This window comes from Physeter macrocephalus, chromosome 7 (genome assembly GCF_002837175.3).
Source record: "Physeter macrocephalus isolate SW-GA chromosome 7, ASM283717v5, whole genome shotgun sequence".
NCBI lineage: Eukaryota > Metazoa > Chordata > Mammalia > Artiodactyla > Physeteridae > Physeter > Physeter macrocephalus.
In genome coordinates, this window is record NC_041220.1 from 115,345,073 (window position 1) to 115,357,764 (window position 12,692).

Genomic DNA, 12,692 nt, shown 5'->3' on the forward strand with positions numbered 1-12,692 from the left:
CTTTGGTTAGGAGAGAGAGACTGCACACAACAGGAAGAAGCCACAGACTCAGTGGCAAAGGGTGAGTTTTTCCATCACAAGCACACCTCTTTCCCAAACACTCTCTCCTCGAAAGCTGCTGACAGAGCTTTGGCAAAGGATCATCCTCCCGCTGGCTGATAAGCTAAGCCTTGTTTTATATTTAACTCACTCCAGTAGGAGGGGTGGAGTGGGGGATGCGTTGTTTTTAAGAGAAGCCGTGACAATATTCTCGTCAGTCCTCTTCCTCCAGCTCAGCTCCTCTTCTGGAGTCCTTACCCCACCCCCTTGATTCCACATTCATCCTTGAGTGTCTAGTGGGAACGTGAAGGGAGAGGAAAAGATTCAAGCAGGCAGAGAGAGAGAGGTGTGGGAAAGGCGAAAGCAGGCTGCCAAACCAGGGAATTCCTTCCAATTGAAAAAGGAAGACTGCTGACGTTAGTTAGTTAAATTTAACAACGTTTTATGTGTAACATTTGACTTTGGAAACAAAAATGATCTTGGAGGAGGGAGAAGGCTCTAAGAGATACTGCATTAAAAGGAAACATGTGGCCATTATCTGTGCGGTGGTGGTGGGTGTCGGATTAATAGTAGGACTTTCCGTGGGCTTGACCAGATCGTGTGACTCTACCGACGGAGGACAGGGCACAACCCAGGCTCCTTCTCACAGGCCTCCCACTTTGAGCCCTCCACAGGACCAGGGGGTCTGCCCTGCCAGTGAAGATGGAAGTGGAGGTTGGAAAGATTTCAGGCTGCCGGACTTCATCAACCCAGTGCACTACGACCTGGAGGTGAAGCCCCTGTTGGAGGAGGACACGTACACGGGCAGAGTGAACATCTCCATCAACGTGAGCTCACCCACCCGGAACCTGTGGCTGCACCTCCGGGAGACGAGGATCACCCAGCTCCCGGTGCTGAGGAAGCCCTCTGGGGAGCAGGTGAAAGTCAGGCGGTGCTTCGAATACAAAAAGCAGGAGTATGTGGTAGTGGAGACAGAAGAAGAGCTTGCACCCAACGGCGGCAAGGGTCTCTACCACTTGACCATGGAGTTCGCCGGCCGGCTGAACGGCTCGCTCGTGGGGTTTTATAGAACAACATACGTGGAGAAAGGCCAAATCAAGTAAATTTTTTTTTTTTGCTTTATTTCTCCAAAGCTATATATTTGCTTTCCATTTCTTCTCCTTCCCTTTCACTTTCCACTTTTCAATTATATTGATGGTCTGATCTTTATCTAAACTTGGTTTCATTTCTGCCTGTTCATCTGGGAAGCAAAAATTCTTGCCCTTTTATATTTTCAAAGCCTATCACAAAATTTGAAAGTATTGAATGAGCTGCATGGAGTCTAAAAGAATCAGTGTAAGTCCTTTATTTCATCAGGAAAAATCATAATATACTGCATTCTATCCTTAATATTTACATAAACTACCTCAAACTTTAAAAATACATGTGTCTGGTAAATTTCACTGGTGATATTCTTGGGCTATATGGCAATGATTTTAAAGTGAACTTTTAAAATGATATCACACTAAATTTAAGTGAAAATCAGTAAATATCAATTATAATTTTGTCTGTTTTATTGGAGAAGAAACATTGAAAGAGTATGTAAAATCCACGCAATTGTCTTTGTGTTTTCATTTAGGAAGGAAGGTAGGACTATGTCTTTTTAATCTCATATGGCCAGAACCATGTTTTACAGATAAGCTTTCAATAAATACTCATTGAGTCCATACATTAGTGGTAGCACACGGATAAATCTTCAGGCTTATTATCTATCACGCAGTATGCAATGGTTATGCTAAGACTTTTGTGACATAAAAGATATATTAAGCAATTAAGAACATAACTATATCCCCCCCCCGACAGCCATCCTAGTATACATGTATATATACTTGCATTCCCTGAGTCTAGCCAAATGGTTACTTGCCTTCTCGCTCAATCAGAGGCTATTACTAGAGCTTTGTCAAAGGCATAAACTCTCTCAATGAACTCAAAAAACATTCACTCTGTGGGTGTGGTCCTTGCATCAGAGAGGAAGGATACACCCGAGGTACCACTGAACTTGAAACTGCTTTGACCTTTGCCTACTTAGATTCTGAACAAGTAAATGATTAAGAAACCTTATATCACTTTCAGAGTGAGACTGAGGCCAGCCCTCTGAATATTCCTTTCCTATGTTGTTTTAATCATTTTATAGAGCAAAGCAAATCTTTTGGTCAAAATTCTTCCTATTGTTTGTCAGAGAGACCCAGGGATTAAAATAAAATATTACACATTCTTATCTCACTGTGTAGTACAGCAATAAACTGAGTAGAAATGATAGTCTGAAAAAATATTTGGAGGGATCATGTTCATATAGATACTGTATCTTAATATTACTTGCAAAAAACAAGCTTCTTCATTGTTTACATATTCTTTCTGTTTATAAAAATTACAAATGTTGAAAGCATAGAAAATTATAAAAAGGAAAAAAAGAACCTATAAATAATTTCACCACCCAGTGGTTAGCCCTGTTAAAACACTAATGTATATTCTAATTTTTTTAGGTAATCAAAATTGTAATTATATTATGTCTACATATCTCTTTGTCCATATACTTTTTTTTTTTTTTTTGGCGGTACGCGGGCCTCTAACTGTTGTGGTCTCTCCCGTTGCGGAGCACAGGCTCCGGACGCGCAGGCTCAGCGGCCATGGCTCACGGGCCCAGCCGCTCCACGGCATGTGGGATTTTCCCGGACCAGGGCACGAACCCGTGTCCCCTGCATCAGCAGGCGGACTCCCAACCACTGCGCCACCAGGGAAGCCCCATATACCTTTTAACTGAATATACTGTAAGCATTTCCCTTTGTTAAATATTTTCAAGAATCTGATTTTAAAGATTGTGCAATGTTCCACTGCATGAATGCAGTTATTTTTTTAAAACCAATTCCCTAATGTTGGACATTAGAGTAGCTTCCAGTATTTTATTACTATAAACAAGTCAGAAAGAACATAGTTGTAAGTACCTCTGTAAGTGTGTATCTGTTTATTTTCTCATGTTAGGATATAGTCCAAAAAATAGAATTGCTGGGTCAAAGGGTACAAATATGTCAAGAAACATGTAACATTTATCTTGTTTAATTACTTCATAAATAAGACACATTCACTACAGAGAACTTGAGAAACAGAAAATTATAAGAAAAAAAAATCCATCTATAAGTCCATCACTCAAGCACAGTCATTGTTAGCATTTAGGCAGATATTCTTCTAGTTATTTTTTCTGGATACAGATAAACATGGCATTATTATGCTGTATATAGTATTGTGTAACATGTTTTTACAATATATCAACACTTTAACATGTTGGTATTCTTCCACAAATGACTTAATGGATATATGATAGCCCACTGTATCAATATAATGTAATTCATTCAACTTTCCTATTAGATTTGGGCACTTAAATTGCTTCTACTTTTTTACCTATAAACACCTATAAAATGTAATGAACAGCCTTATAAAAACTATGAATAGTATTTTCTAATATTTCTATAGGAAATTTCTTAGGAAATTGGCTCAAACTACACATGTATGAGTGCATGCGTGTGTATATATACACACATCTACACATATATAACACATGTGCATGCACATATGTATATGTGTGTCTCCAAACTGACTTTCAAAAATATGTCCCAAATTACATTTCCACAAACAATGAATGAAAGAACTTATTTCTCTGAGTCTTACTAACGATAAGATGATTTTTTTAAGTGTTTGCAGTTTGGTAAAGGAATAATACTCTAAAGAATATCTACCTTCAAGAGATTCTAAAAATCTGTTAGTGTAAAGTGAAAACAAGTCAAAACTTTTAAATGATTATTGCTGAGTTTAAAACTGCTTTTTGGGTTGTGAAAACAACAGAAATTGCATCTGAGTAAAGCCATAAAAATACTTTACAAAATTCTATACACTACAGGAAGGCCAAAAAATATGGAACACCGTTCCATTAATAAGTTTCTGTTATGTATTTTATAAGTGCAAAAAAATTACTATATGCTAAAATATATATTATTCATTTAACTCTTTGGATTATTTTACTGTATGAGTTAGTTTTATGATAAGATATATACTTGAGAGATGACATTCTGAAACTTAGCTGTCTTAGTTGCTAAAATACTCAGAAATACTAAGTGACGCAAGGTTGGGGAGGAAGGCTGGTGCTCAATTAGGCTCCCATGGAGGACTGGTGTCACCAGGTTTGTCTGTTTTCATTGGTAGCAGATGAGGCTCTCACATTACACAGGATGCAGCCAGTTTTGCACTGCACACATGGTTTTGGAATGGTTCTGGAACATACTCAATAACCTCATTTAGGCTCGATGGAATACTTTTTGTTTTTCTTATTATGAAATATTTCAAGCATATGAGAAAAGTGCATTGTTTTCTTTCAAGCCTGTGAATAACATTTTGACAATGCAGGCCTCTCTAGTGGGTCTCATCTACAGAGTGCAGAAGAGGGCCACAAGAGTGAGTTCAGGGGGAACAGCACCATCCTTTCATATTCTAGAGTGAACTTTGTAATATTTGATGCTCACACAATTTCAAATGCCATCAGAGTAATACATTTTATGTATACCATCAAGATTATACTTTCCAACCCTTCTCCCTTATTGTAAAATTAACTCCAGGATTGAGTATATGCGGTATGGGATATGACCGTCGCAACCACAATGCAAATAAACATTAGTGCACTCAATAGTAACCAAAATTACTTTTGATTTCTGTAAATACAACCGACACTTGAACTTCACGGAGAAGAAACAACTATCTGAGCTTCTTTCCCTCAAAATTCAGAGGCAAATGGAGACTTGGGGAAGAAGGTAGAGCCAGTTTAGAGTTCCCTAGCCATAATAACCGTATCATCTCACTGGGGAGAGAGCTATAGTGAGGCTCAGAAGAAAGTCTGGGAAACTTAACAGCCACTTTTCCTACTCTCTGGTCTGTTCCTTCGGGTCTGAGGAAAACCACTTCGAAGGATTGGAACCTTTGGAATGTTTTCCTGCCCACACCACCAAACCACTTCAACACTCTTTCTCAATAGTTATGTAGGATTTCCAGTTGTTCTCTTCTCAGAGTTCCCCTCTACTCACATCTCCAAAGTATATAACAATATTCTCTTCTCTCCAAGGTTCAGCATTTCCTTCTCTGCATTTGGATTGCTCTTACAAAGCATTTCCTAATTATCTGTTCCAGAGAGTTCTAGTTGCATGGGATATTAATAGATATTGCCAGAAAAATGCAAGGGAGGGATGCTGTGGCCAAATTTCTTGGGGAAATAATACTAAACACAAAATTATATTAAAGTTTTTTAAACTTTAAAGTTTTTTTAAATGGTGGGACTTTTCAGAGACTTTTATATGATAATGTTCATTATGAACCTCTAGAAGCTGCCATAGTATGCAGTTTCCCAACTGTATGAGACTGTGGAATCTTCTGTGGGTCCCTGAGAGTAGGGTCCCTGTGTCTCTCTTGTTCACTACCTAGCACACACAGAGAACTTAATGATTATTACATGAATATATAGAAATTTTCATATAGGCTCTCACACTAGTGTCCTCTGGAACATGCTGGGACATGCTGCATCGCCACAGCCCCTTTCCCATAGAGGAATCCAATTTCCACCAATGACACCTCCACCTTCCCACTCAGTCAGGATGGAAAACTTCCCTTGGTTCCTTTTCTCCCCATCTTGTCAAAGGCAAAAGAAGTCAGTAGAATCTTTTTTTGACTTAGGAATGCAGTCTTCATACGTTAAGGACTGAGAACCATTGCAATTGACAGGAATTGTAATAAGTATTTAAAAGAGGAACAGATGGTTTCCGGTTTGGGTTTTCTGGGTTTTTACAGCATTGCTGGGATTGAAGCTGAATTTTGATGTAATGGTGGGATTTCAATAGGCAGAAGCAAGCAAGGAGGTAAAAGCAGGCAAACAGGAAAGGCACTAGGTCAAAAAAGCATAGTAGGGAGAAGAATTAAGTTTGTAGGAGAGGTTTATATGAAGAGGCTAGCTAGAGATAACTCTGGAAAATCCAAAGGAAAAAAAAAAGTAAGGATAATTAATGACAGGCATTATGCAGGAAAAGTTAACCAATGACTATTTACATGGGGAGGAAAGAACTAAATCTATACATGAGTATACGAGAGAAACTGCAGTTATCCAGGAAAGAGAAGATGATGAGGATCAGGTAGGACAGTGATTTCAGGACAGACAGAAGAGAACATAATGGAGAAAACAGCTTGCAGGTAACGTAGTCAGGATTTGCAGACTGACTGGCTATGGGGAAGAGATGAGTTATAGATCTAGGATGCTCCAGATATCTGATCTGATAGCCCACACCTTTCACTGATATTGAAAATAGAAGAACCAGGTTTAGAAGGGAAGGTCATGAGTTCGGTGGCAGATGTGTTGAATGCCTGTCAGACATCTAGGAAGAGATGTCTAGTAGGCATTTGGATAATTAAATCTGAAGCACACGGTTAGGGCTTGTGATAAAGATTTAAGAGTTAAGTGGAAACAGAGCAGAAATCATTGAGATGGTCATAATTAAGTGTGCGTGTGTGTGTGTGTCTGTGTGCACGTGTGCGTGCATTATATCCTCACGCACAGATATGTATACTCATTTGTAGTTTTGATCTTGAAATCTTAATTGTATGTCAGTTTATTCATTATATTGATATGTCGAGCTATCAGTATGCCCATTATCATAAAAAACAGCTTCAGCAGGGGTGTCTTGTTGCAGGATGCGTAGTAATTTCCTTTATTTTGGAAGCAAGGAAACAATAAGAAACTTTACTTGACCTTGAGTATCCTCTACATAGAAAAAAAGCATTTGGAAAATAAATTTAAATAATTAATTGGTTCAAACCACCATAAAAATAGGTTGGAGTTTGAATAATCTCGATGGGTTGTCTTGCACTGATCAGCTCCTCTACTGAATTCTGGAACCCTTTACTAGCCTGCAAAGATACTTCATTGTGGCTGCCTCGCCTGCATCAGAAGTCTTTCATTTAAGTTTTTCACCCAGACTTTGCTGTTTATTTTGCTGGCTCAAGAGATTAAACTGTTGAACATAGCCTGAGAGTCTTCATTGGAAACAGTATGCCAGATGAGTTATGAGGTAATCAAGTAGTTGGGTTTTTTTAAGTTGATTCAGAGTGAACGGTTGGTGCTTGCAATCATCACTTCCTCTCTCTTCAGCTTTCTCTAAGGTCACCTTGATCTGATGCACTCAGAGAAGTCAGAGGAATGCCTTCCCTTTTGTAAATTAACAAGCTACACAGAATTATACTTTTAATGTGCTGGGTCTAGTAAGTGACTTACAACACAGAGAGGCCCCTATGTAAAAATGGTTTGCCTCAGCACATTTGCCTGGCATTATAATTATTTAGGACATACCCAAGAGTTACTCCTGAACATACTGTGAGATTAGCCAGGGCTTTTCCATTGATTTGCAAATCAATTCATCTAATTTTAAAAAGAAGTTTTAATCACTGAATAAAACCTCCCCAAAGAAGTTGTGATCTAAAATGGTTTTGTATTGCTATCTCATATACGTTGTTTTCAAATCTGCATATATTTAGAAAACTTTAGTAACTCTGGATGGAATTCAGCGTATACAAATAGGGCCTTTTTAAATAACTGAAGTATAGTTGATTTATGATATTATATTAGTTTCAGGTGTACAACACAGTGATTCAATATTTTTATAGATTATACTCCATTTAAAGTTACTATAAAATATTGGCTATATTCCCTGTGCTGTATAATATATCCTTGTAGCTTATTTATTTTATACATAGTAGTTTGTACCTCTTAATCCCCTACCACATCTTGGCCCTCCGCCCTTCCCTATCCCCACTGGTAACCACTAGTTTGTTCTCTATATCTGTGAGTCTATTTGTTGTGTTATATTTGCTTACTTTTTAGATTCCACATATAAGTGATAACATACAATATTTGTCTTTCTCTGTCTGACTTATTTCATTAAGCATAATACCCTTCAGGTCTATGCATATTATTGCAAATGGCAGACTTTCATTCTTTTTTATGGCTGAGTAATAGCCATTGTATACATAGATACTACATCCTCTTTATCCATTCATTTGTTGATGGACACTTAGGTTGCTTCCATATCTTGTCTATGAACATTGGAGTGCATGTATCTTTTCAAATTAGTGTTTTCATTTTTTTTCCAGATAGATACCCAGGACTGGAATTGCTGGGTTATATGGTAGTCCAATTTTTAGTTTTATGAGGAACCTCCATACTGTTTTCCATAGTGACTGTACCAATTTGCATTCCCACCAACAGTGTACCAGGGTTCCCTTTTCTCCACATCCTTACCAACATTTATTATTTGTGTTTTTTGATAATAGCCATTCTGACAGGTGTGAGGCAATATCTGTTTTGATTTACATTTCTCTGATGATTAGTGATGTTGAGCATATTTTTGTGTGCCTGTTCCCCATCTGTATGTCTTCTTTGGAAAATTGTCTTCTGCCATTTTTATTCAGGTTGTTCATATTTGGGGTATTGAGTTGTATAAGCTGTTTATATATTATAGATATTAACCCCTTACTGGTCATATCATTTGCTAATCTTTTCTCCCAGTTAACAGGCTTTTTGTTTTGTTGATGATTCCCTTTGCTGTGCAAATGTTTTAAGTTTAATTAGATCCCATTTGTTTATTTTTTATTTTGTTTCCTTTGCCTTAGGAGACAGATCTAAAAATATACTGCTACAATTTATGTGAAAGAGTGTTCTGCCTATGTTTTCTTCTAGGGGTTTTATGGTTTCTGGTCTTACATTTAGGTCTTTAATTTATTTTGAGTTGATTTTTGTATATGGTGTGAGAAAATGTTCTAATTTCATTCTTTTACATGTAGCTGTCCAGGTTTCTGAGCACCATTTATTAAAAAAAACTGTCTTTTCCCCATTGTATATTCTTTCCTCCTTTGTCTAATTGACTATAAGTGCGTGTGTTTATTTCTGGGCTCTCTATTCTGTTCTATTGATCTATGTGTCTGATTTTGTGTCAGTATAATACTGTTTTGGTTACTGTAGCTTTGTAGTATAGTCTGAAGATATCACTCTCTAGTGATATCTCCAGCTTTGTTCTCTTTTCTCAAGATTGCTTTGGCAAATTAGGGTCTTTTGTGAATTTCAGGATTATTTGTTCCAGTTCTGTGAAAAACGTCACGAGTATTTTGATAGGGATTGCATTAAATCTGTAGATTGCTTTGGGTAGTGTGGACATTTTAACAGTATCAATTCTTCTAATCCATGAACCTAGGACATCCTTCCATTTCTTTGCATCACCTTCAATTTCCTTCATCAATGTCTTATACTTTTCAGAGTACAGGTTTCTCACCTCCTAGGTTAAGTTTATTCCTAGGTATTTTATTCTTTTTGATGTGATTTTAAACAGGATTATTTTCTTGCTTTCTCTTTCTTTTGGTTATTAGGGTATAGAAAAGCAACAGATTTCTGTATACTAATCTTGTATCTTCCAAGTTTACTAACTTCATTTATTAGTTCTAATAGTTTTTTAGTGGAGACTTTAGGGTTTTCTATATATAGTATCATGCAAATAGTGACAATTTTACTTCTTTCTTCCCTATTTGGATGCCTTTTGTTTTTTCTTCTTGTATGATTGCTGTGGCTAGGATCTCCAATACTATGTAAATAATTGACAAGAATGGGCATCCTTGTCTTGTTCCTGATTTTAGAGGAAAAGCTTTCAGCTTTCCACCACTGAGTATGATGTTAGCTGTGGGTTTGTCATGTATGGGGTTTATAATGTTGAGATATGTTCCCTTTATACCAACTTCAATGAGAGTTTTTATCATGAGTGGATGCTGAATTTTGTTAAATGCTTTTCCTACAGCTATTGAGATAATCATGTGATTTTTATGTTTCCTGTTGTTAATGTGGTGTATCGCATTGATTGATTTGTGGATCTTGAACCATCACTGCATCCCTGGAAAAAATCCTACTTGATCATGGTGTCTGATCCTTTTTATATATTGTTGATTTCAGTTTGCTGATATTTGAGGATTTTTATATCTATATTCATCAGAGATATTGGCTTGTAATTTTCTTTTTTTGTAGTATTTTTGCCCACTTTCAGTATCAGAGTAACGAACGGTGGCCTCGTGGAGTGAATTTGGAAGTGTTCCCTCCTCTTCAATTTTTTTAGAATAGTTTGAGAAGGAAGGATATTAGCTCTTCTCTATATGTTTGGTAGAATTCCCCTGTGACGCTGTCTGGTCCTGGACTTTTGTTTGCTAGGAGTTTTTTTTAGATTGGTCTGTTCAGATTGTCTATTTCTTCCTGATGCAGCCTTGGAAGATCTTATGTCTCTAGAAATTTATCCATCTCTTCTAGGTTGTCTAAGTTATTGCTTTATTGCTGTTCAAAATATTCTCTTATTTTTTAAAATCTCTGTTATATTGGTTGTAATTTCTCCTCTTTCATTTCTTATTTTGTTAATTGGGTCCTCCTTTTTCTTGGTGAGCCTGGCTAAACACTTATAAAGTTTGTTTATCTTTCAAAAAAAACAGCTCTTGATTTTATTGATCTTTTCTATTTTGTTTCAGTGTCTATTTCCTTTCTGATCTTTATTATTTCCTTCTTTCTGCTGACTTTGGGCTCTGTTTGTTCTTCTTTTTCTAAGTCTTTTAGTTGGTAGGTTAGGTTGTTTATGTGAGACTTTTCTTGTTTCTTGAGGTAAGCCTGAGTTGCTATAAATTTCTCTCTTAAAACTGCTTTTGAGGTATCCCATAGATTTTGGATAGTTATATTTTTATTTCCATTTGTCTCAAGGTATTTTCTGATTTCCTCCTTGATTTATTGATTGACCCATTGGTTTTTTAGTAGCATGTTGTTTAGTCTCCACCTGTTTGTGTTTTTCCTGTTTTTCTTCCTGTAAATGATTTCTACTTTCATACCATTGTAGTCAGAAAAAATGCTTGATATAACTTCTATCCTCTTAAATTTGTTGAGACTTGTTTTGTGGCTTAGCATACAATCTATCCTGGAGAATGTTGCATGGGCTCTTGAAAAGAATGTGTATTCTGCTGGTTTTGGATGGAATGTCCTGTAGAAACATATTAAGTCCAACTGGTCTAATGTGTCATTTAAGACCACTGATTTCTTAATGGTTTTCTATCTGATGATTCTATCTGGATGACTGTCCATTGATGTAAGTGGTGTGATCAAGTCCCCTACTATTATTGTATTATTGTCAATTTCTCCCTTTTTGTCTGTTATTCACAGACAAAAATTTCTCCCTTTTTGCCTGTTAATCACACTCATTCCCAAATTAGTTATCTGGCTTATTTCTGAGGTGTGACTAAACTGAAACATTCTTGCAGAGAGTGACTTTTCCTCTTCCTTTGCCTGGGGAAGAAATCAGAATCCAGAGGAATTCAAAAGAAAAAAGCAGCTGACTAAACATGGGGTTGGAGCCTGGTGGATCTTCTTATAAATCCTTAGTACACTGGGGAAGTGTACAGGCTTCTTTATATTCTGATGCATTTGCAATTCACTACAGTCTACATTGTTAGAAACTTCAATTGATTAGTTCAACTGTTACCACAAAAATTAATCAGTAATACTGAAGAATAAATTCTTGGCTGGGACTTTTTGGGTAACTTTATTTTGAAATAATTTCAAACTTAACAGAACAGTTACAAGAACAATACAAGGAACTCCTAGGAACACTACCAATTGTTTACATTTTGTCCTATTTCCTCTCTCCCCAGCAACCCCATGTCTCTGTCTCTCTCTCAAGCTTTAGAGCATATTGAAACATTGTCTCCCTTTACCTCTTCACATTCAGTATATATTTCTTAAGTACAGGGACATTTTCTAACATAACCACAGTAATCAGAATCAGAACATTTAACATTGATATGATAATCATCTAATCCACAGTCATAATCAAATTTCATCAATTAACCCAGTATTTTTTTCCCAGTCCAGTATCCACTTTGGATTCATGCAATGCATTTAATGTCATGACTTTTTAGACTCCTTTAAACTGGGACAGTCCCTTGCCTTTCTTTGTCTTTCAAAACCTTGATATTTTTGAAGAGCACAGGCCAGTTATTTTCAGAATACCCCTCAGTTTTAGTTTGTCTGATTTTCCTCATGATTTAAAAATGCAAGTTAAGCATTTTTGTCAGGAATTTCAGAGAAGTGATACTTAGTCCCTCTCATGAAGTCACATCAGGAGACACGTTATGTTGATCTGTACAATTATTAGTGATCTTTGATTACTTGCTTAAGGCGGTATCCAACAGTTCTTGTCATTGTAAAGTTATAATATTTTTCTTTGTAAGTAATTTTCAGAGAAAGTGTTTGAAACTATTCAGATATCCCTTTCCTCAACAAACTTTCATCCACTTGGTTTTGGCATCCACTGATGATTTTCTAAAGCCATCATTCCTCCTAAAATTATTAGTAGGCAATCTACTGTAAAGAAGAGCTTTCATTTGCCCCACTTATTTTTTTTTTTTTTTTTTTTTTTTGTGGCATGCGGGCCTTCCTCTGTTGTGGCCTCTCCCGTTGCGGAGCACAGGCTCCGGACGCGCAGGCTCAGCGGGCATGGCTCACGGGCCCAGCCGCTCCGCGG

At 36.9% G+C, this 12,692-nt stretch overlaps 1 protein-coding gene across 2 annotated transcripts in view; it reads left to right on the plus strand.

Moving 5' to 3' along the window:
* The first annotated feature begins 499 nt into the window (after positions 1-499).
* Positions 500-12,692, plus strand: part of ENPEP (glutamyl aminopeptidase) — a 98,135-nt gene continuing 85,942 nt past the window's right edge. For both annotated transcript variants that reach the window (XM_007118401.2, XM_055086173.1), the window contains exon 1: positions 500-1,138. In XM_007118401.2, the coding sequence (XP_007118463.1) occupies positions 513-1,138 (626 nt within the window). In that variant the 5' untranslated portion in view covers positions 500-512. The remainder of the gene's footprint in view (positions 1,139-12,692) is intronic.